This window comes from Eleginops maclovinus, chromosome 2, assembly GCF_036324505.1.
Source record: "Eleginops maclovinus isolate JMC-PN-2008 ecotype Puerto Natales chromosome 2, JC_Emac_rtc_rv5, whole genome shotgun sequence".
Lineage (NCBI taxonomy): Eukaryota > Metazoa > Chordata > Actinopteri > Perciformes > Eleginopidae > Eleginops > Eleginops maclovinus.
The window spans coordinates 12,734,735-12,760,358 of record NC_086350.1 but is presented as its reverse complement, the minus strand read 5'-3'; the positions used below and the strand labels follow the sequence as shown (position 1 = coordinate 12,760,358).

General features: G+C 37.1%; 1 protein-coding gene across 1 annotated transcript; it reads left to right on the top strand.

Annotated features, from left to right (window-relative positions):
- The first annotated feature begins 14,911 nt into the window (after nt 1-14,911).
- On the top strand, nt 14,912-16,699 carry si:dkeyp-59c12.1 (Ras-related and estrogen-regulated growth inhibitor-like protein). The gene is made up of 4 exons (XM_063899326.1): nt 14,912-15,046; nt 15,138-15,191; nt 15,276-15,352; nt 15,698-16,699. Exons 1-4 carry the CDS (start codon nt 14,998-15,000, stop codon nt 16,121-16,123), a joined length of 606 nt encoding a protein of 201 aa, XP_063755396.1. The 5' UTR covers nt 14,912-14,997; the 3' UTR covers nt 16,124-16,699.
- The last annotated feature ends 8,925 nt before the right edge of the window (nt 16,700-25,624 follow it).

Genomic DNA, 25,624 nt, shown 5'->3' with positions numbered 1-25,624 from the left:
CACAACTATTTTAATTACCCATAAAAAGGGTTCAAATGTTAATTCGGACATAAATGGTAAATATTCTCTTGTTAAGGCTTCTGTAATGCAATAAGTAGCTTCTTCTCCTGTGTGGTATATACCTGTATAATATTGGATTATCTATATCCATGTAATTGTTCTTGCTGGAGATAGTATTTTAAAATAAATTGAATTACACATGAGTATCTCTATTTAAAAAGTCAAACATGACAATGAATGACAAAAATTACAACATCAGGCAACATCTTCAAATGTATAGCCCCTAAATTGTATACAGGAATTTAATGTAATTGTAGGTCAAGGAAAAACCCATTTGAGAATCTTGAGCTATCAAATGTTTGGAATTCTCAAGGCCTAGTTTGACATTTTGGGAAAGATTTATTTTTTGCCAGGAGTTTGAAGATTTAATAAAGACTGGAAAGCCTGGCTCTGTCCAAATGATCTTTCAAACCAAATATAATCCATCATAGTAAACAGTATAGTATAGTATAGTATAGCATAGTATAGTATAGTAGACCTTGTTTTGGATGAGACAAACAAGCAAAAACAAGTTATTTAATGTATTCGGAGGTACTGGTATGCAGATTTGGTTAGCATTGTCTTCAGTCTTTATGCTAAGCTAAGCTAACTAGCAGCCGACTGTAGCTTTATATTGATCATACAACACCATCATCTGCCAAATAAGTGAATGACAGTGTTTCCCAACACATTTCCTTCAATAAATCAACTTCCAAATATTTGCACGAGTCATTGATTTATCTACAAATCATTGCAGCTCTTCTCTATCAGCACTTTGGCGAAGTTGTGGCAGAGACTGTGACGTTTGCAGTTTTTCCAACATTAATTATTGGATTATCGTGTTGTCAGCATGTCTGGGATGATGTATTGTGGCGGTTATGATGTAATGTAACCACATAATGTGATGATGATGGGGTGGTACTGCACAGGATGAAAAACATCTTGTGTAAAGCTGTGAATTTTTTCTGCACAGCTGTTTCCTCAGTTATGCAAACAGCAGCAGCCTTTTAGGACATGCAAAGGTCAAGGAGATGAGCTGGTAATTGATGAACTGTGAAATATGTTTTGAACTGAACTGACAATTTAAGAAGTGGTTCAAATACCACAGTGACAGGCAAGATGTTTTCAAAGTGATATATTTGAGCGCCAATGCTATTGGAGGGCCATAGCTGGTCAACTGCTCAGTCGACTGACAGAATATTAAGTTGAAACCCTTTATGTCATTTTACAAGTAAAGGCAAAAATATTTCCTGAGTATCAGTCACTACAATGTAAGGTTTTGCTGTTTTCATTTTTATATCATCCAACCAATTCTTGTTCACCATTATCTTTTTTTAATAGACTAATATATTAATTGAATCCATGGTTGTCAAATCAATTGATGAGGAAAATAATAATGCCCTACATGCTTTTACTGCCTGAACATGAACTATTTATTGATTCATTTATTTTTTCTGGACGAGTTGGCCATTGAGATACTCAAGTTTATTATGAAATTCAATGAGGATGATACACGTCATCATCTCCATTAGTTCTGCTTGCATATAAAATATTATTATATAATACTATTTATTTCCTATTTAAGTCTCACTTCCTTGGAACAACAGATGAACCCACAATAAAAACGATATATGTTTGCAGCTGGATTTACAAGTCGACTGTGATTCAGGTCGGTTTTTTGGCAAGTGTCCAATGCAAAGTAGTCATCATCAATCGTAAACGCTCCCTCCCTCTCGCCCAGCACTCCCACACAAAAATCCTTTCCACACTTCCACATGTTGCTCACTACGGTCAGCCTGTTGGGAGAAGCACAGTGTTTACTGTAAAGCTGACAGGATTAGAGACAGATGCTTTCATCTGACAAACTGTGCCTGACCATAGTGAAATCCCACCAAGCTAATGTGCCAAAACTGAGACAAGTATATAAATATCAAAAGCTGAATGAAAATTATTATGTGTGTGTGTGTGTGTGTGTGTGTGTGTGTGTGTGTGTGTGTGTGTGTGTGTGTGTGTGTGTGTGTGTGTGTGTGTGTGTGTGTGTGTGTGTGTGTGTGTGTGTGTGTGTGTGTGTGTGTGTGTGTGTGTGTGTGTGTGTGTGTGTGTGTGTGTGTGTGTGTGTGTGTGTGTGTGTGTGTGTGTGTGTGTGTGCTTTAAGTGCACAAGGCAAAGCACTCCTACACACTTTTAACACCTTAAACATGGAGCTATTTGGAATCTGGGTGGAGTCTTTTAACTAATAACTGTAGTGGTCTTAAGACTCAGCCACAAAAGGATTTAAAACATCACCAACATTGGAGCTAGCTCGATTGCTCAGAACACCACTGTGACCAAGATTCTTACAGACAAGGGTCGAATTTTCTCTTTAAAAAGGGACGTCCTTTGTCTTTCCTAACTATTTTTCTTGGCCTCAATGGAAAACATCATGAGGTCAAGTAATGATCTAAAGAACAGTACATAAGGGCTCTAGAAAAGCCAACCATGGAGCTAAGTCAATCACACTGCACTTACACTTAGTGGTCAGATGTGTTTGAGAGTCATTACATACAACTGAAACAGCCACAGTACGATTCCAGTTGTGGAACTTGATGGATTTTCTAGATGTCTTTCTTACATTATGTTTTCTTTCTATGTCTTTACGACCTATCTGTCTGTATCTTATTATACTACCTGTCCTACCTATCGCAACAATGATTACATTTAAAAAAAATCTCTGATCTTCATCTCTCTGATCTCTTCATCCATCTTGTTACACCAAAGATTAATTTTGGTTGTGTGTGTGCTGAATATAAGTCTAAAAACAGTGCTATGTATACACAAACTATGTTCAGTGTTTGCTACATGTTTGCATGAACCATCCATAAATATTTTATATAAAATACATTTATACAGTGTGTGTGTGTGTGTGTGTGTGTGTGTGTGTGTGTGTGTGTGTGTGTGTGTGTGTGTGTGTGTGTGTGTGTGTGTGTGTGTGTGTGTGTGTGTGTGTGTGTGTGTGTGTGTGTGTGTGTGTGTGTGTGTGTGTGTGTGTGTGTGTGTGTGTGTGTGTGTGTGTGTGTGGTCAAAAAATTGTGTGTGTGTGTTAGCAGCACTGTTTATATACAGTAGACAAGCAGGGACATGAGTCAGGTAGTAACAAGCAGTGGGTGGATACGGTCCGGACCGGTGCCAGGAATGTTGGAGCGGAAAAGCCTGCAGACTATTGTTTGCCCTATGAAACAGCTGCTATTTATAGGAATTGGAAAAGGGTGGACTCTGGAAAAAGAAGCCCAGCCCGTCTGCTGGGAGAAACTGGGAAATGGGAGAAGCCTGAGGAATAACTGCAAGTATAAACACGCTTCTTTAAAGGGACTTTCCTGTTAAAACTTCTGAGGAAAACATTCCTGCACAACCTGTTTTTCCGTTATGTCTGACCAAATGAAATTTCAAGTTCTTAAAAATATCACTTTTTCAGCACATGCAATATAAATGACCACTGGAAAACCCATCATAAAGCACATTGGTTTAGGTATGCAGTCAAATTGTATCTTCTGTATTATTATTGAGTGAAAGATGTCACTGCACCTATGATCTAATTAATGTGTTAACATGTAGATATGGAAAATGATGTCACATCTGGTTTTGTAAGATACAATCAAAAGTGAAACTTAAAATACTATACATTGTGGATAAATAAAACCTGACTGCAATCAATTCAATAATGTAGTATAAAAGCACCAAAGGGTTAAAACTTGTTTTCTATTTTGGTCCATGTTAGAAAGGTAAAAGTTAAACGTAGGAAAACATCATCTGTTTATTTATATACTTTTACCAGTCCTGAAATATCTGGATGCATAAATCCACAACCAAACCTAAAAGAGGTAAGAAGCACATTTCTGTTATTTGGAATGGATGTTGTTAGTATTTATAACATATTTAACTTCCTCACATGAACAGTATTGGAATTCTTTCTGTGTAATTATTGACTTTATGAGCAGTATGTTTCTTGCACAGTCACAGTGTGTGGAAAGAGCCATAAACCATTGCTTTCACAGAGCCATGATGTCTCTGACTCTTCATAGTTCACTGCACCTTTGGTCCCACACGGTTTCACCTGCAGTAAAAAGAATCAGGACATGCTGTCCTCCTCTTTCCTGCAGCTGTCAAGAGTAGTTTTTGTCTCTGTCTAAAACTTCTGAATCCTTAAATTTAAACATGACCTGGAGAAGGAACATCTGCAGCTTTTTCTTTTTTTCTTTTCAACTCACCTACTCCACAGCAAATCCTTTTCTTAGAGAGTTCAATTTTTTTTCTAGGAAAGTCTAATTATTGTTTCAGGGTTGTCTTTGCCTCATTAGATGTCATTAGATTAGATGTCATGTCATTAGATCCCGGCATCCATCCCAAAAAGCTTCAGACTTTCCGTTACGCCACAGCGGTTGATGAATGTGTGAGGTTTTGGAAAAAAAAACGTTGGTCATCGTGGGTAATTGCTGAAGCTGTGTCTCCATCATGAAGACGTCAGCTGATGTTTGATAATTGTATTTTTGTCTTTTTAGCCTTTATTTGATAGAACAGTCGAATACAGATCCAAAGGTCGAGAGAGATGGAGGACCTTCAGCAGGGCCACGAGCCCGGAGATGAACAAACCTGGGTCACTGTGGAATTGTAAGGACTGAGCCTTGGGACATGGGGCATCAACTCTATCAGGTAGCTAACAGGGTGCCTTGATAAAAGTTATTTTTCTATCATGTTATCCAAGCGTTATTGAACAAATAGGTACTACCATCCACCAAATTTATTGTAGACTAGTCAGAATGTGCTTTGCAAAGTGAGGACTATCAAAAATGTATAAAAATGCTTCCTAATATAATGTCCTATTTTATGGTGTTTATTTCTACCTACACTACATGTTTATTACATCAAACCTTTGTAGTAATACTAACTGCTGCCTGTCTTATTCTTTAATTTCTTTAACTGAATAAACTGAAGTTCCCTAATTAATGTTTATTTATTCAAACTTTGTACATTTTTTATAATTTCTAACAATCTAAGACTGAAACCAGTCCTCTTTGAATTCCTGTGCATGTTCAGACAGTGAGCCTGTCCTCCTTCACTCTGAGTCCACAGCTGTCAGAGCGATGCACAGCCAATCTGTCCTCAGGCGCTGCATCACTTAGCCATGCAGTGCAGCTCAGCTGGAATTTCACCTGAAGAGAGTGGCCTCTACAGAGGGCTGCACTTACTTCTAAGTCACACATACTGCAAGAAAATTTTAGTTGGGAAACTCCAAACATGTTGCCTTGTGGTGTCAAGTCTCCCTCAGATAACACACATGCATGGTATTCAGTTTCATTCTGTGCCAAGCAACACACCAAAGGCACTGTTTTCTACCTCTGCTGGGACTAAGCCATGTGAGAAGAAGCCATCTGTGTTTAGTGTTTGATATACCTTTTACTGGATACATATTGTGGTACTTTATCACCCGCAGTTCTTCTCTCAATAACAGATCAGAGGTTTCATCTCTCGGTGCTTACAACCGTGACAAGAGAAAAACTAATTGAGAGGTTGGACTCAAAGATTTTGCAAAGAGATTTGTCCCCCAACATTTTGTGCTATAGTCCATTTGCTTGCCGTGACAAGAAGTGAAGTAACACCATAAAGTCAATGTTCTCCACAGACAACAGCAGAGATCTTCAGGGCTCATAAATACTGCATGAACATAAGCACAGTGAAATGGCATTTGCCGCTTCAATGGGGAGTTACTAAAATATCTCATGGCACTTTTTTCTGATTGTGTCCTGTCTAAATATAGCGTGCGTAAACCATTTCTAGCTGCTGCTCTGCTTTCTATTTTTACACTAATATCAATGGAGAGGGCAGCATGTGGTTTTTAAAATAGAGTAATACCGTCTGCGCTGCAGAGGAGAAGGTTTTAAACATAGCATGTAAAAAGCAGCATGGTCCAGTTACCTCCCAGGGGTAAATAAAGCCAAGAGGAACATGTGCTTATTTTCAGACTCAACCTGGCCTCGAGAAGCTTCTATTCACTTAGCTTCTATCCAAAAAATATATTTTCTGGAACTTGAGAATCTAAAAACATTTAGGAAATTAGAGTCACAAAAAAGGTTACTCCACTCAGCAGGGGCGGCAGAAATCGACATATTTAAAATAACACCAACCTGCATGAGGATGAATGGAGAAAATTGGAAAGCTGCTAAAGTCAGAAATCCGAGTCTGATGGCATAACAACAAAGAAGGGGCGAAAATAGAATCACAATGGGCTAGATGGCATGGGATTACACATTTTTGGGATACATGTAAACAATGGCAGGACAGAATAGATCTCCCCTGGTAGCCGTCGAGACGGTCAGCGTTTTTGACTCTCACATTAGGCTTCATTTGTCTGTCAAAACAATATTTGCAAACAGGAACAACTTGTTCCAAGCAATAAACCACGGAGCTGAGCCACCATGATGTCATCAACATTTACATCCTGGAGAGAAAGCACTTGCACTTTGTTGACTGATGTTGAAGCATTTATTAAATTATGAGCCTCATTCTAGAGCTTCATAATGATATGAACCAGAAAAATGCAAATGTCCCCTTAAAAAAACATAAAGTACTTTTTTTATTGTCACAGGATAATATCCATGTTTGCTTTACAAATTAAGTCTGAAACAACATCAAGCAGTGACACAGCTAATCATAAGAGTGATTGTATATCTTGCGAAGCTTTCGTAAAACTTATATGGGCTTAAGGAGCAGCCACAGGTTTCTGGATCATTTCTTGCCACAATTTGCTACAGTTAATGTTTAAGATCATTGTTTACTCATTTGTTATTGTTTGTTTGTCTGATTGCAACTTTTCTTTTGTTGTTCATTCTTACTGTTCTCATAGATTAGTTTTTTTGACACAAGAGCTCTAAAAACCCCACAGTTCTCCACCTGCTCAGCACCAAACATCAGACAGATACAGTAAATGACTACCTAGCGGACATATCATTTAACTATAGCAGGCGAAAAGAGAACAGCTCTCACCAGCTGCTTCAGAGGAGACAGTTAAAGGTAGAAAGCTTTGAGTGCAAGAAATAAATGTTTTGTCATTTGACTTCTTTGAAAATTTGAGTGACATCAAAACCCTTAAATGAAAGCTTTCTTCAATGGCTCAGCTAAAACTGGAAACTATGGATGAACAGACTCATAAATTAAACACGCCTTTCTGTACTTACAGGGGAAGTTAAAGCAAAGCTTTGTTTAGGATGGGTGGGGTTATCCACATGGTGGGATTAGACAGCCACCCTCATGAGAAGCACACCCCCCTGCAGCAAAGCATGAAACATAACATAGTAACAGCGAAGCAGTTTCTTTGGCTTCATCCCTTCACTCAGCAGGTTTCATCGCTCCTTTTGCAAGGAAGATATTTTAGTCGTTGACATTTTGATTGTCAATGTTTGGCATGTGGTGGGCTGATAATTCACGTTGAAAAGCTGACTAATTGGGTACCACATCCAAAAGGCTCTCTGTCACTGGAGGCTGTCCAGAGTTAAGATGATTTCATGCAACGGAAGAGATAATTCACTTGCACATTTTGCTCAGCACAGCACAAGATATTCATGTGACTTTCCAGGGCTCAGTGGTATTCCTAGTGTCTATGCAGTCCCACAAGAGTTATACAACATTTTTACATTTCACATGGTTGTATCACTATTCAGCACATCTTTTAAGATTAAATAAGACTATACTGACATTTATTTTCTGAAATGTTTATTCAAAACATGACAAAGAGACCTCGAGTAGATGGAGTCATGTACATAGGGATTGTTGCTCCAGTTTATCTCAAGCACATTTACATGCAGCAAATGTATGCAAATAAACTTGAAGCTATTAAGTGAGCATGAACCTCCCTGTGCACCATCACAGGAGTAGTGAGAATCTTTCCTGATCTGCAAAAATGTTACGCTTTAATGAAGATTTTATTGTGGCACATCGGAGTCCAATATTTATTTGGAGTTGTGTTTCTGGCCACTAAATAATAATGTCACATTTTTGCTCTTCTTTTAGCTCTGTTTTGGTCTCCATCAACTTCCTAGAGGAAAAAAACACCACTATGTTCACAAGTTGCTGTGTCTGTTTGCAGTTTGGTGCTGAGCAAGTAGTGCACATTTGTTTATCAGAACATTTTTGCCAAAGAACACTAAGCTAATGAGACTCTTGAGAGTGATTAAGATAGTCAAGATGTTGGCTGCAAAACATAACAAAAAACAATGAGTTAAAAGCTGTGTCAATTTTATGTGGACTGTGTATCATCACATGAGAGTTCATCCCTACAAGCGCCCTGCTCCTGGAGAGGATGTTTTGGAGAACTGGAGAACTGCTATACGTTACATTGAGGTTAAACTTGTTTTTTTGCTAAACATTGAGCTGCTCCATCTATAATTATTTTCACAAAAAGCTGTTAAGGTGTGGAGAACATTCAGCAGCTTTCCTGCCCAGGGGCACAAGCAGAGAGGAAACATGGGAGAGAGGACATAATGTGGAACTCTGAAGAGTCTTCGGGGACCATTACAAACCACTTACCATATTTATTGCATGAAATATTTAGGCAGCACTATTCCCAGTGAGCACAAAAGCCATTCTTAAAGTCAAATGCAACCAAATTGAAAGCAACATGTGAACATATGTCGCTTGACAAACTCAGTCGCAGTGGGACAGCAGGCTTGAAAACATGAGTTTTCATTGAGGATGTTGGCAAAGCGGAGTCAGTACTGTACTGTGTTCCATTTTAATCACAGCTTTTATATGATGAAGGGGGAATCAATTTGATATACAGTGGTATGCAAAAGTTTGGGCACCCCTCTGAGATTTCATGACAATTTGCTTTTCCTTTATAATAGAAGATCACAGCAACAACATTTGTTTTCCTACAAAGATGTAGACGTTTTAGTGTTTTCCAGACCAAAATTCTTAGGGTAGCATTACATAGTTTTATTATAATAAAATAAAATGCAAAAAATGGGATGTGCAAAAGTTTGGGCACCCTTATAAATAGCATTCATTTCAACACCTGTACGGATTTATAGCTGACAGGTTGCTGCACAAAATTGCTTTGATTAGCTCATTAGACCTTCAATTACAAAGACAGGTGGAACCAATCATGAAAAAGGCTATTTAACATAGGTAATAGCTGGCTGTGCCTGGCCTAGGTTCTTTCTTAGGGAGTGGCAAGATGGGGACCTCAAAACAACTCTCCACTGACCTGAAAGCTAAGATAATCCAACATTATAAATTAGGAGAAGGGTACAAAAAATTATCTGACAGGTTTAAACTGTCTGTCTCCACAGTCAGAAACGTAGTTGTGAAATGGAAGGCCACAGGAACAGTCCGTGTGAAGGAAAGATGTGGTAGGCCGACAAAAATAGGGGAAAGGCACAGGCGAAGGATGGTGAAAATGGTCACAGAGAAGCCACAGACCACCTCCAGAGAACTACAACAACATCTGGCTGCTGATGGTGTAGTTGTTCACCGTTCCACAATCCAGCGTACTTTGCACCAGGAAGAGCTCATTGGAAGGGTGATGTGCAAAAAGCCTTTCCTGAGTGTTAATCACAAGAAGAGTCGCATGAGGTATGCAAAAGCACATCTGGACAAGCCAGAAGCATTTTGGAACAAAATACTGTGGTCAGATGAGACCAAGATTGAGTTATTTGGTCATAACATGAACAGGTATGCATGGCGAAAAAAACACACTGCATTCAATGAAAAGAACTTGTTGCCCACTGTAAAATTTGGTGGAGGATCTATCATGTTATGGGGCTGTGTGGCTAGCACAGGTACTGGAAAACTTGTTAAAGTTGAGGGCCACATGAATTCCTTACAGTACCAGGAGATTCTTGACAAGAATGTTCTAGAGTCAGTCACAAAGTTGAAGCTACGCCGGGGTTGGATTTTTCAGCAGGACAATGATCCTAAGCACCGATCAAAATCCACCAAGGAATTCATGCAGAAGCACAGGTACAATGTTCTGGAATGGCCATCCCAGTCCCCAGACCTTAACATCATTGAAAATGTATGGATTTATTTGAAGAAGGCTGTCCATGCACGGAGGCCAAGAAACCTGACTGAACTGGAGACGTTTTGTGTGGAAGAATGGGCCAAAATACCACCTGCCAGGCTTAAGGGACTTGTCTGTGGCTACAGGAGGCGTCTACAGGCCGTTATTGCAGCAAAAGGAGGCAATACTAAATATTAATGGAATTATTTCTTAGGGGTGCCCAAATTTATGCACATGCCTATTTTTGTTTGAATGCACATAAACATGTTTCTGTTTGACCAATAAAAGTTATTTCACTACTGAGATGTTTCTGTTACCATAAGGTATAACATATGTTAAAATGAAGTTGCTGCTTCAAAAGCTCAGCAAGTGACAAACTGATGCAGTGGTTTTCCTAAGGGGTGCCCAAACTTTTGCATACCACTGTATATGTAGGGACAACAACTCAAACTTGTAATAGTTGTCATCAGATGCAAGCTAAAAACAGATTTGAGGATATTGTTAAGGCTTTAAGTCATTTAATAACCACTCATCTTTGCTAGTATTAGATTAGAGAGTTCTCTTTCCTCCTCTTTCTCTGCCAATGCTTGCAGGAGGAGAGGAATAATTATTTCAGTCTCTGTATATAAAAACTAGTGTGCCCTTTTTCCTCTTATCCTGTAATTCTAACAGTGCGAGTCTGAAAGCTTCCTTCCTGTCTAGGAAATGACATGCTAATGGCTCTTCCCTCTTCACTGGTCCTGTATCACAGCTGTCTAATGAGAGCATCAGTGTATAAGTGACTTATGATGATGGATGCCTTTAGCTTTATCAGCTGCAAGCAACTGATTAGTTCTAAATAATTATCCTTTTGCTTTGGACTGAAATCTTAATCTGTCTGCAGATGTCCAAATATGGATTTATGTTCTGCATCCATTTAGGTAGTCAAAATAACAAAGTTTTACAAAATGCAGAACAGGAATGCACTTTGAATCTAAAGATTTCTGTTCAGTCAGCACAGATCTAAAGCTGCTCTTACTTAAGCTAGTGGTGCACCCTTTTCGAATGTTATCATCCTATTGAATGTCTGTTTTCAACCAATATCCTTACATTACAATGGTTAAGACAGGGTAAAATGGGCCAACTGCACCTGCAACAGTTACTGTTTTAAAAGCTTAACATTATGAATCTTAACGACTGAAATAACTGCCTTATTGAATCAAAATGTCTTATTGCAATGACACATTTTACATTCATGGTTTTGCAGAAGATGAATCCTGACATAGAGTGTAATGTCTCTACTTGGTGGACTGAAATTTAGATATTCATATTCCTGTAATCCATGATGAATGCCAAGCCTTAAAAGAGAATTATGATTCAACTTGGAAGTTCCTCTTTGCTTTACAAACTATTTTAATGCCTTTTAGCTTTTTGTTTTGCTTTCATGGCCTGCTATTTTATGGTTATGCAGGCATTTGTTTTTAAGCCATAAAGCCAATGCAGCGTCCCTGCTTTGCAACAAACTATTGACTGACACAGTTAGCGACTCGCTGATAAACATTGTGGAGCAGTTTAGCGGGTTGTTGGAGACCAAAGCAGAGCTAAAAAGAGAGTGAATACTGAACTTACTCGTCAGGTGACCAGAAACATGACTCCGAATAAAAGCTCATGTTTTGTCCATTACAGTTTGCTGAACAGAAATTTTAACTGACTGCTGTAGCAACTGTTTGCTGACACAATCTGAAGACTTTATGAAATGACAAAATGTTAATTTGCAAATGTTGTGAAACAGCTTGCTCCTCTGCTGCTCAAATAACCTGACTTTATTTCAGATGACCACAGAAAACTGTTACTCACTATTGCTTTCTACTTTTGGCCTGTATCTGCATAAGTATTTATGGCATGAACAGATACTTAGCGGCAAGCAATTGTTTATTGGTTGCAAAAATATCTGTTTGTGGGGACAAGAAAATGCAAAAATTCATTACTGTTGAGTAAATATATACAGGAGCTATTTCCGCCTAGGCCGATACAGGTAAGAAACCCTGAGCATCATGTATCTTCCCAGAGGTGAAACATATCTTCGTTTGAATCATCAATTCAATGTTCACATATCTCTAACAAGGTGAGCATCATACTGCTGCCTTACTTTGGTTCAGTTTAAAGTGACACATTTTAAACGGAATTCCAAAGCAAGTGTACATTTAAATAAGGCCTGCCATTTGACGTCTTTAATCGAGAGGATAGTTTTCTTTTTTTTGTAATCGCAGCCATGAAACAGGGAAAAATGGAATCATCACACACATACAATGAGTGTTAGTTAAGTCCGTAAGAAGATTTATTTGCATAAGCACACACAGCTGAAGCAGCTTTCTGTGAAACAGCTTTTGAGGGAAAGGAATTTGTTAAGTATATAACTACTGTACCTCTGAATAATGCAGAGGTTGTCTTATTCCTTTAATTTATTATAAAAAATGAATTTTACTGTACTTATAAATGTGTTTGCTAATCACCTCAATAATTTTGCTCTTTTAATATGATTTAACCCCAAAATGCCTCTACTTTCAAATTCACTGAGGGATGTAAATGAATTATGAAACAGGCAAGATAGAAATGTTTTGCCTCATTAAATCTTTAAAAGTCCACTTTTGGAATAGTCTTTGATGCTTCATCATTCACTGCACATTAATTTATGAATCACTTGCTGGCAACAGTCATTCAGTATGATGAAATTAAAGTTCAGTTTGTTAACTGTAACAGAGCCATGTGATTGACCCCACTTTAGCTCCGGGGCACATTTCAATAAGTGACTGAAAGCAATGAGAATTACAGAAGCACTATACTGAAGTAAATAGTGCTATTCTAGCTCAAGCTAAACTCTATTGTGTTGTTGTGCATCTATAAAGAAAAAGCAGGTTTATTGGAGACACACAGAATTAAACAGTTTAATAGACATTTGGTTGCATTTGTTTTGGGATTGTTTCCCTCTCAGCTGTATGCCTTGGGACCAATAAATTTCATCACCACTGTAATAGCTATGCAGCTGGGCACTATGCATTTTCATGAATGTGGCACCTTTTCTGGCCAAGAAACGTAATGTGCTTCTGATGTTTGTGATACATTTCACACGAACGGGTCATGATGATAAAGGATGTTGAATCAGTATAATGTGCCAGCGCTTCGTGACTTCATGATAGAACAACTTATGCAATCAACTGAGAATAGTTTAACACAAGTGAATCTTTAGGATTATGTATATCAGGCTTTTTATGAACATGATATTAATAAATAATGCATTTGTTTATAATAAAAACTAAACTTGCGTTTCACAAATTGGATTTACTATAATATGGCCTTTTGTATCTTGTTGTTATGAGCCAGTACTACACATTTTTACATCACACTTAATGTTAAAAAACAGCTTTTCCATTATATTGGCTTCCCTTTTTGCATTCCCAGTAAGTGCACCAATAAATGAAGATAAAGGATGATTACAATACATGTCTAATTTACATACATGCCCAATAAGTAATGAGAACCTTTAGATTAAGAGTTTACAATGTCCTCAAGCAAACCTCAAGGGAAACTTCCAATTGTTCCCACTATTCCACATTATTTAATGTGTGTCAGGAAGAACACCATACATTAAATAGGAACGGCCATATAATTTAATCACTTTGGAGCTGCCAGTCTGAAAATAATCTTATTTACATGAAATAAGAGCGAGGAAATGTCTATATCAGACATGATATGAAGGGTTTCTGTGGTCTGAGTTTATTGCTGCAGCTTGAAGTAAATGAGTGTCTGTCACAGAACAGCTTTTTATACTACAACAAGACTATGAAATTTGAGTAAATGAGGTGAATTGTTTTTAGTATAGGTGTTTCTTAAAATGATACCTACTTGATCTTCATTGATACACAGTAGTATTTACTTTTGTGCACAACATTGACATGCATTTGAGAAACCAGGTTACCAGGAGGAATCAGATTAAAACAAGTAAGGGTTGCCCACAGAGGAGTTAGTAAAGCTGAAAAAGATAAAGACAAATCTCTCTCTAATTCCAGTCAAACCGATATTACCTGAGGGTCTGTTTTTGTTCTGCCAATCTTTGTAGAGCCGGCCCCCTCTGCCTTTTCTGGCTCCAGGTAACAAAACATACTCACTACTTTGCTGAAGACATTCATTAAAACCTGCCTCCCCCTTGTGGTTGCTGTCGATATTGCAGTAAGGATATATTATTTTATATTTTTTCTGGTGCCATTTAAGGTATGTTTACCTAACTTAGAAAAATGCAGTTCAAAGGTATAATGCATCTACAAAACAAACAAATTTGTTTTATATGTGATTTATCCAGTAATTAATACAGTATATTGTCTGTTAGTGTAGTTGTAGAGGTAGTATTTAGGTAAAAGGTTATCAGCACAGTGTTCACAATGAAAATATGTTACCCCTTTTCATCAGAATTCGAATTGGAGCTTGTTCAGAATAATATACGATTGTGTAATCTATAAATGAACCTCAGTTATTAAGGTTATGTCATTATGTGTGTTATCATAATCATCACGTCACATACATGTAGGACAACGTGCAATATTTTCCTTTGACATTGGATTAGAGTTACAAGGTGTCATGAAATGAAAAGGTCTTCTTGAGAAAAAGGTAGTAAATGAATACATTTTACCTGCTGATTTCCGTGAAACGTGATAAGATAATCTCATACAATCTTATAACAACATGTGTGAAAAATAGCAACACACAGTCATTCATTCATTCATTCACCTGTAGAGGGTTCCCTTCACAAACATACGCGTGCGCGGGACCACGTGAGTGAATGATTTCTGCTGTTGTTATGGGTGATTTGTTTACCCCGCCCACCTGTGTGTGCTATAATAAAGGCCACATGAGGCTCAGCGGCTCCACACAGCTGATTCACTGAAAAAGTGAACATGGATGCTAACATTGTGGTTATGGGCACAGAAAGCGTTGGAAAATCAGGTAACAAGATTTCTGTAGCTGAAAGATAGTTAAACACACACGTTTCTGTGGCACATGTGTTTTAAGGTTGTTGTTTTTCATTTGTTTTTAGCGGTCACAGTGCGTCTCTTAACTCGGAGATTCATTGGAGAGTACGGAGATATCGGTAACTGTCTGTTTTAATAACATCGTTACATTGCAGCCTTTCAACTTCATCTAATTTCACATTAACTTAACCTTTGTCTTGTAGAGTCCATCTACAGTCACAGTTTCATGGTAGATGGGAGGAGAACCACTCTCAATATTTGGGATTCACCTTGTTCTGAGGTAAGGAAAAGTTGTGCTGTTACTAGTCTTAAATGAAGTGGCAACTCTGAAAAAAGAAACTCATATTAAATAGATAACACAATGAACAAATCACCAAAATAGGCCTGAAGTAACAGATGTATAACATTGAAGTCCATTACATTCAGATGTATTATGATCTTAGTATTTGAAGGTTGATCATATTTTTATGTATAACATAATAAAGTAGCTAGTCATTATTGAGCCTTAGTTGAGTAAACCTTTTTGAATGGTAAATACAGTACAGAGGTTGTTTTTTTCTTAAAAAAGATTTGAATAAATGTATTTTTACTTGCGTCATTAAAATGTATACTTTTTTTCCCACAGGATTTGTCTGTCGAAACGTCACTGTATGAGAAGAAAGTCCACTGGGCTGACGGCTTCGTTCTCGTCTACAGCATCTGTGACAGGGCCAGTTTCAACACCGTCAGCAGGCTCATTCAGACCATCAAGTCCACCAAAGACTACCTGAACGCAGACAAAGCGCCCATAGTGGTTGTGGGTAACAAGAGGGACCTGCACCACAGGCGGACAGTGCTGAGCGAGGAGGGTCGTCTCCTGGCTCTCAACACGGGCTGCCACTTCTACGAGGTGTCAGCGGCTGAGAACTACCACAGTGTGCTCATGATGTTTCACGGTCTGGTGGGCAGGATAAAGGGTGCAAAGCTGACCACCAAGAGACCTCTGCGGTTCAAGGGCATCGTGAAGAGCATGTCTGCGGTGTTTGCAAGGAGACGGACAGACTCCTTTTAGTAACACCATAACGGAAGAAGGAGTTGTCTGCGAACTGCATGAGAGAGGTTACACATAATGAGGGTTTTATCTGATGGATATCACAGTCTGTCAGTGAAATATTGCCAGTGACTGTGCCAAAGATCACAATGAAATCCCCTGAATCAATCCAACCTTCAAGGTTGGACTGATGAAATAAAGTTATTAGTTATACAGATACTCTATTTAATATTCTACAGCCAAAAGGTATGCAACGTTTAAGAAGGGCTTTATATTGGAACAAACACTGTAAAATCTCAATGTGCCTTTATTCATGATAATGACCAAAGAAAAATGCTCTTCAATTTACAACAAAAAAAACTTTTGCATCACAAAAAAAAGTGACTGAAAACGTGTCTTTCCTAATTATTTTTCTAATTCGTGAAAGTTTAACATGCATATACAGTATGTATTTATTCAACAATATGTTACCCTTATTTATGAGCTGTATTTTAATCCCTCTACTACGGACCATGTGCTGAGAAGTATTTTTTATATAAACCTTGTTTTATGTCTTATGAGGATTTTAAATAAAGCAATAAAAGTGATTTTCATTTATGTTGACTCTAAAAATCCAATGTTGTTTTTCCAGTAACATGATTATATATTGATCCAAATTAAGGAAAAGCCTCACGCCTTTTAATGAGTGACAGGACCGGGTCAACTTCAGTATTTGTAGTGTTTATGGTGAAAACTCTGTGGCTTGCCAAGAGCACTTAAGCAGGATTGATGCAAATTGACTCTTTACTGATTACAGCATCGGTTATCATTCATTACTTAAAGCAATAGCCTAATGCCATGAGAGCTGTCTTTATGTTTGTGATTTTGCTCAAGAGTTATACAATCAATAAGACAGTAAGATAGCTCTCTTGGTGCTTTGTGGCACATAGTTTGAAAACTGCAAGTTCCATTGATTCAAGGGCACGTTACCTAAAGAAAATCTGAGAAAAATGTTATTTTGATGTAAGTTTTGATGTATGTGTATGCTTACAACATACCATAAGATGAGATATACTTTATTGGTCCTAAAATGGGATTTTAGTTTTGTTTCAGCGGCATGTAAAACAAAGTTTAAAAAATGTTATGCTCCAAACAGATGAATAAATGATCTTCCTCCTGCCCCAGTCAAACTTAAATCAAGACTTCAAGCTCTTTTTATCAGGAATTTCTCTGCATAACTGGGAGAAAATATTCCCCATGAAAAATCCCTCTAATTTGTGGCTGGCCTGCCAGAACAAACTTGGTCTGACCCCCAACATTAGGCGGCAGACATTTCAATTCTTCTTTTCCTGTCTTTGACCTCTGTCATTTGGTATCAGTAACATGTCATCCACCATGTGCGGCTATAAAGGCAGCTCCAAGGGAGGGCAAATGGCAGGTAAGCTGGTGCCAGCTCCCCCTCTTTCTATTCTCCAGTGTGAGGAATCTGACAGGAACAAGGCACAGGTTAACACAGTAAGACTAGGGCAGTCTGGACCATGCAGCTCCCTGTAACAGCCTCTGGTCCCTTCACAGCAAGACAAAGAATCAACTGCAACCCCTAAAAGAGCTGCTTTCATGTGTCTCCCTTTACTGCCACAATGATAACAACATTAACAGAAGAAAAACAGATTCAATAATATATTTGTCTTTTTGCAAATAAAGTCTATTTTTAAAGATTTCTGATCATTGAATTATGGCATGTTAGAGATGCTGGAAGTAAGATTTAAGACCTTACAATTGAAAAAGCATCCGCTCACTTGGAATTATGAAATACATATTTATGATGAAGGAAATTTTCCATCATTTACGCATCGATGCTTGAAGAAAATCTCTGACTGAAAATTCCTTTTGAAACAGCCTGTTTAAACTAGAGAGACGGCGTAAGTCAAAAAGACTCATAACAAATCATTTTATTACACAATTTGAAAATGCTTTAGGTATCTGATTGTTTCCTGCGCATGCTGTAACTGAAGCTGTGTTTAGTCATATCGAACCACTCCTCCTTTAAGGTTTGTATCACTGCAGGAGAGCAAGCAAGCAAAGTCTGCAGAGGAGCAATTGTTTCGAGCCTAACACTAAGTTACGTTTCAAATAAATATGTACTGTTTGTTATTTCAAAAAGAAAGTTTAATAATTAAATAAATCATATCCAAAACAAATTTTCCACCCATTTTTGTTTACAACACCAACACTATGACACATTCAAAATAGCATATTGGGACTCTCACATCTAGTCAAACATTAACCAGACCACTACACCTGGACTGGATGCTTTAAGCCAAAGTAACTTTAAACAAGGAAGTACAGTATCCCAGAAAAAGTATACACAACAATTTACCCACGAAATGACAATTTGTTTATCAACTGTCCCCCTATGCATATGAAGATTATTTTCTTGATTTGGAATAAAAAATGAAAACAAACGTTTGATAATATGGAGTCAAAACGTTTGACAACATCACAACTATATTAAAAAGTATTTCAACAAAACATTTCCGGTTTGCTCATTAAAAACTCAACTTTAGAATTTTGATAAATGTGACATCTGATATTAAACATAAATATCCCCAAATTCAAGTTTTTGGGGTAGAAATAAGCTACCGATAAAACAATCTTAGACGTGCATCATCATCAGTCACAATTTAAACTTCAACTGAATGCAGTTTTCCCAGTCAGTTCCTAACTTTATTTTTGAACACATTTTGTAATAGGTTTGTAGAAAATTTACATTTTTTGGTAGCTCACTATTTTGTATTGGAAGAAAATTACCACAATGTGTAATATAACAAACACATAATGTCTCCTGTTTCAGCTGAGGCAGGCTCACACCTAGATTCTTACCTTGTGGCATTACAGACTTTGTCAACCTGACAATGACTTTCAATTTCCTAATGCAAGATTTAAACAGGGGGTCAGGAATGTGAGCACTGTGAAATACTAAGGTGCTCAATGAGCCTTTTCGTTTACGAGATTTAATAAGAAATGTGTTAACTGTTGAAGAATGCCAACTATCCTGCATATGCCCTTTTGCCTTCACTAAGCTCCCCTGCAAAGACTTAAGGACCCCCTGCAGCGCTCTACAGTTTTCCAAATAAAGTCCTGGTGTGTGCACACAGTAATGATAATTCAACCCCCAGCACTGAAAGTTGTGAAGGTGCAAAGTTCAATAGCACTTTGTACTTTTTAATGGCTTATCTTACTGGTGCTTGGTTTATTGAATGGCACACTTGCAAACAGCAAGGAGGCCTAGAACACAACTACCATTATCAAGATTGCTTTTGAGCAACTATTTTATTTGTCATTCTTCCATTCTCTATTTGTCACTGAAGCAAGACAGGCAGAGGTTTATATTGGCATGTTGTGAAGTGCTCCTTGATGTGTATAATATGTGTATGAGAACAGTTAAAATCACAGGCCCAACAGTGAGTCAGCTGTCAGCTGTCAGCTGTCTGTTTTCACAACAGAAAGCTTTTGTGACATTTATCATAGAGAAACTTGTCAGACTTCTTTTCTGTCTTATACCCACCACGATTTATCTCCGAGGCTTTCCATTTTCACAATCAATGAAGGATTAGAAAATCACAACACTCTGGCATTGGTGATGAATGAATAGTGGAATAGTAGAAGCACTATATATACATCAGGTTCAGCATCTGAATGCTTCATAACTGACATGATCCAGCAGATCAGGAGATAATTTGCTTGTTTAAGCCTTTAATAAGCAGTTCCACCACTGAGTGCAGGGTAGTCGTGTCTGGAGGGCTGAGTCGAAGATAATGCTTTGATCTAATATTAAATGGATGATTGACTTGGGAAAACATTTCTTCTTACAGGAAGGGTTAATGTGAAACCGAGCTTTGCAAGTTAGCTGGTAAATAAAATCCGTCATGGTGTTGAATAATTTGAGGATGGGATATTTACTCCATGCAGCAGGCAGTATCTGGCTAGCAGGTGTCAAACAGAGGCACACATAACACTGGGCGTACTGATGTTTTAATTGATTAAATGATTAAACTGGTGTAAATGTGTATTGAGTGGGTGTTTTTCTAAGAAATAATTAGGTCTCCTTTATTATGCACTTCTGACACCTTCTGAATAATTCACATTGGTAAAAATAAATCACATTTAACATTTTAAAAACACAAAATTAAAAGATTTATTAAAACAAATTACTGTAAGGCCTTAACTTTGTCAAACTACTAAAACAGTTAACAAAAAAATGTTGTGGTACTCACGCTTTTCACTTCAAAGCAGTCCATTCAGATTAACTTAATGATGAAGTTTATTAACTGACACCAATAACAACATAACCCCTGACCCTTGACCCTTAATAGTTTGGGTACAATGTGCGTTACATGCCTCCCTTATAGACTCCCACTACACCTTATAGATGTTGGTTTTAGTTAAACCCTAATAGAATGTTAAATCAAATGTGTGAAAATAAACAGAACACGTGTTATCCTGATGTTCAGCAGTTATACATTTCAAATGGATATACATTTACACAATATATTGGTCTAATGTAAATGAATTCCAAATGACTAATAAAAGAAATTCCTCTGATCGGGCGTATGCAATCTCTTTAGAGCATATTTAAAACATTTTGTTGGATTTTGCAAAGACAGATAAAATATAAGGAACACAAATCCTTTTCCAACCAGTTATCGATAAAAATGGCCTGTTTTACATAATATCCAGTTTACATGCAACATGCTTCACACAGCGTGATCTTAGCATGTCCTCTCTCTATGCAAATACACCTCGACAGCTTTGGCTGACTGCCAGGCTGAACTCACTGCAGGGGTCCCATGTTGCGTAACAGCCCCTTTGTCTGATATTTATCCTCTGAATTATGCTGAGAAAGGGGAGTTGTAGGTAATGTGTACTGAATGTGTACTGAATGTGTACTGAATGTGTACTGAATGTGAAGAATGCCGCTGCTTACATTTTCAAAGAATTTCTCTTGGAGCGACAAACAAGTACACAAAGGACGTCAGGTTATGAGTAAAATATCAGAACTTCAGACAGGAATAATAGTTTCCTTTATATTTGTATTCATCAGTTATGTGTCCTTTGTCGCTAAATGAATCTTCAGAGCAAATTTATCTTGTATTTCTACCAAAGGTAGGAAAATACATTGGATTGGTTGCAATGCTAAGACTCCCTTGTCACACCTAGAAAATGTGGAGAATTTATTTGATGCTGCATGTCTTTGGAAAAAAGAGTAGCATGAGGAACTTAAACTCTATGTATGTATATAGGGCCTTTCGTGCAGCGTAAATTGCAAGGTGCTAAACACAACCCTCAAAATACAACAGTACAATAAACGCTGCACAGTAGAAAAAAGAACAGTATTTATTGGTTGATTAAGATTAAGAAAATACTAGAGAAGGCAAAACAGTGACTGGAAAAAGGAGAATACTGTATGTTAACTTCACTGCACCATTTTTCTCTGCCTCATGGATAAGAATGAGTCGAACTTTGATCCTACACATAACTCTATTACATGCCCTGGTTACAAATAAAGGTCCCTTACAAGTGAATTTCTCAGCATGTGTGATTAAATCAATTCAGGACTTTTTTAGGAGGAAAAACAATTTTCCAAGTGAATGAGGAGAATGCAGTCAACGATGTCAAAATACCCAAAACAGAAATTCATCAATCATCATAAGCATTGTTCAGTAAACCCTGAATGAAAATGTTTGATAAAGTATTTGGAATTTGTTCAGAAAAGCTTCTGAAATGAAACATGTTTTTCAACCACCATGGGCAGTTTGGATCTTGGCCACAGCCACAATCTCTATTACTCACAACAACTGGGGTCTTTAATATCACTTTTTTTGTTTGTAGTTTCATGAAGTTAACACTGACATCCTTATTAAGCTTTTTTTTTGTGATCAAGTTAGGTAGAAAGAATAAGGAATATGATTTTTTATGAATTTAGACGGCTGCTTTGCAGATGTGATATATATCATATTAATAATTGATGTATAATATGAATGTACAGATATGATATTGCTATAGGTATACCTCCCAGACTCTTTGCAAAAATGTACATAGTTTTATATATTTAAAGGTTTCCAGTTGATGTTGATCTTGAAACGTTATTTCTACAGTATAAGAAACCTTTCTTAAGCAATGAAACATTGTTTTCTTGCACGTCAATAGTTACCTCCAGTATTTTGATCAGAGGTCAGAACGCCTACTGTCTCGTGATATAATTACACACAGCACAGGTGTAAGACCTGCTCCCATGATTCATGTTTGTGTGTTTGAGCAAGCTGATAGTTATCTGATTGTAAGCATCACTGAACAGTGCTTTCCAGTGTCCTGAGCCTGCTGGATCTGGGCAGCAGGCCATTAGCAGAACCAGAGAGGAACGAGGAAAGGACTCAACTAGTGTACAAGAAAATAACAAGTACTGCATATCTGACAATCTACCTCCCATCATCATTTAATGTCACTAGCTGAACATCTGATGATTGATAAATAAAACAGGGCATCAGATAACCACAACAAAACCAAGGTCATGCAAGGGATTTACAAAAGTTTTCTTACATTTAGTCCAGTTTTCCACATTTACACTGTGAATAAGGATCCAGTCCAATGAGCTGATTTCTAAATACGTCTAGAGTGCCAAAGCAGTGTTGGCCATCTGAATAAATGTAATTTTGAATTTCAAAATTGGTCACTAATACTCACAAGGTGCTGCTGCAGCGCCCTGCGCCTTAGATGAACAGAGGGGTTTCAGTAGGAAGAATATAAAGAGCAACATTTTAATTTGAATCTGTTAAAACTTTTTCGGCTTGGAATTCCTGGTCATTCAATTTCCTTTTTATTTTAAGTACTCCTAAGCACACTACATAACTTTTTAAATAAAACATTTCACATTCAAGACTTCAAAGAAAAGAAGAGAGAAAGGAAAGATCAATAAACTGTATATTTTATCACAACAACAAAAGTTAAAATGCATAATGTATTTTAATATGTTCTCCTTCAATGTCATATGCAAGCTGTTGTTATGGAAGTTAAATATTGGTCTGTTTTGAAGCACACAAACATTTTTGAGAATGACCACAGGAGGGCAGCTGTACTAAAGAAAAACCTAGACTCATAATTGGTGTACTCTGTGTGACTCTTTGTTTTTCATGCCTGTCAGACTGTTATTATTTGTGTCTGCTTTTTGAAGTTGTCTCTCTGTTTGCATGTCTATTTGTGCAATTGTCTTTTAGCACTTCTCTGTCCATCGGTCTCGCAGTAATCCAAATCATGAATATATAATAAAATAAACACCAGCTATACATTTTAATGTAGACATTTCCGCATTTCTAAATGCAATCTTCATAATGATAATAATAATAATAATAATAATAATAATGATAATAATAATAATAATAATAATAATAATAATAATAATAATAATAATAATAATAATAATAATAATAATAATAATAATAATAATAATAATAATAATAATAGTGTATTTGTTTTGAATTAAATGGTATAATGTTTGTTGGCCTGGTTTGTTGAAGTGAACAGAAGTTGTGCACAAATTTACATTTTGGGCTCAGGCTGAAGCACAGCAAATTAATCTGTTTCTGGATCAAGTGTCAGAGTATCAGTCCAGAGCCAAGGTGCCACATGGTGGTGAAGAATACTGCCGTGCTGATTACTGCACTGCATTGGGAGGCTGACAGCAATGCACAAGTGAGGATGCAGTGTAATTGGACAGAAAAATATTGCTTCTGCATTTATATTTGGATACTGGTCTACTACACTGTTTACATACATATCTCCCTTCCTATTATGTAAGCAATATGCGTTTCAATGCGATCTCAGATTCAAGTGATGCAGCAAACATGTATAGATATACATGTAAGTATGCAGTAGATGAGCCTTTAAAACCCTTTCCTTTGACACCCCCATCCTAGTCATACATCCTTTTAAATGTTTCACTCGTATACATAAGCTGTATGATTCCAGAGATGCCAATGTTGGTCGGTTGGTCCAGATTTGGACCAGATTTGGAGCATTACAGAAGTTTATGGTCCCCAGAGGATGAACCATACTGGCGGTTATCATTTCCTGACTTCAGTAAAATGTCTCAACAACCATTGAATGCTATAACTTTTGACAGACACTTTGTCTGCATCACCTGAAGAATCAGCATGTTCATCAATCGATGCTAGTAATGAAGGAAGATCCAATTAAAAATGATCACTTTGAACATTTTTCAAATAATATAAAGATGTTTCTCATTCTTATGAAGATTCTTCTAAATGAAGAGAGAACAGAGAATATACAATATACAGTACAAATATACACAGCCCCGGGAAAACTACATGTGACAAATAGGCATTTTCCCATGACTCATGAGATTATTACAAAATGCATAACATACTTTAGAACTCGAAACATCCAATCAATGCTTTTTATAATGTATAAAACGAGATGCCTAACGCATTCAGCCACCTAAAGTCATTCACTACTTCAAGTTACAGGACAAAATGCGGTTTAATACAAGTTTCAGAATACTCTCCTTCAAAACATCAATTTCAACAAAGGAGTCATGTTTGAGACCAATTCATCATTATAAGTTTCTCCGGTTTTACTACATAAAGGTATGTCTTTGAGTTAAATTATCATTTTTTATAAACTTTATTCTCTAAACTACTGACAACATTTTTCTGTGGTGGAATTCAACAGACACTGAAATTGCAGCCATACATGAAGAGATTGAGATTTAAGAAAAATGTGGAGTCGTCTCTTAATTTTTTCCGGATCTGTTTATACGTATACATGTTTGGACTATTAAATAATAAGGTTCCTGAGTATAACTGTGAAAGACAATGTTAATCATTTATAATGTATACAATTTGATTATATGTGCTCATTGCAGTACATGACCGTTGTACCTGAACACGCTGAAATAAACTGCACTACAGGTTCAAAACTGACTTTCTGTCACTTAAACTTCAAAAACTAATTTAGGAAGACAAAGTCTAATGTCAAATCTAGTTTTATCTCTAAGTTGGGTTCTCTTTTGCCTCAATTTCCAAGCATCAAGCAACAATTTACTCAAAAGCGCTGAGCGTTGCAGGTAGAAAATGAGCAAAGTGCAGAATGTTGTGCGGAATTGGCATCCCTGTCACAATGAAGGCTTTGACTGGTTAAAAGAATACTTGAGAAAGACACTTTTACTTGTGGTTGGCAATGTGTTTCAGCTTCACATCTGCGGATACAGGACAGTAATTGCTCCCTCTCTTTGAAAGTGCTGTTTACAGAAGAAATAAGAAGAAAAAAAAAATATATATATATATGTATATTTTGCTCCATGAGAAATGCAGTCATGAACATCGTGTGGCTACTTGATGCATGAGAGCAAAAAAAACCTTTGAAGTTACACTGAAATGCACTGACATATTAAACACAATAAAGGTAGCAATTACAAGTGCGGCTGGATGAAAAGTGTAAGTTCTAGACACAAAATTGACTTAAGAA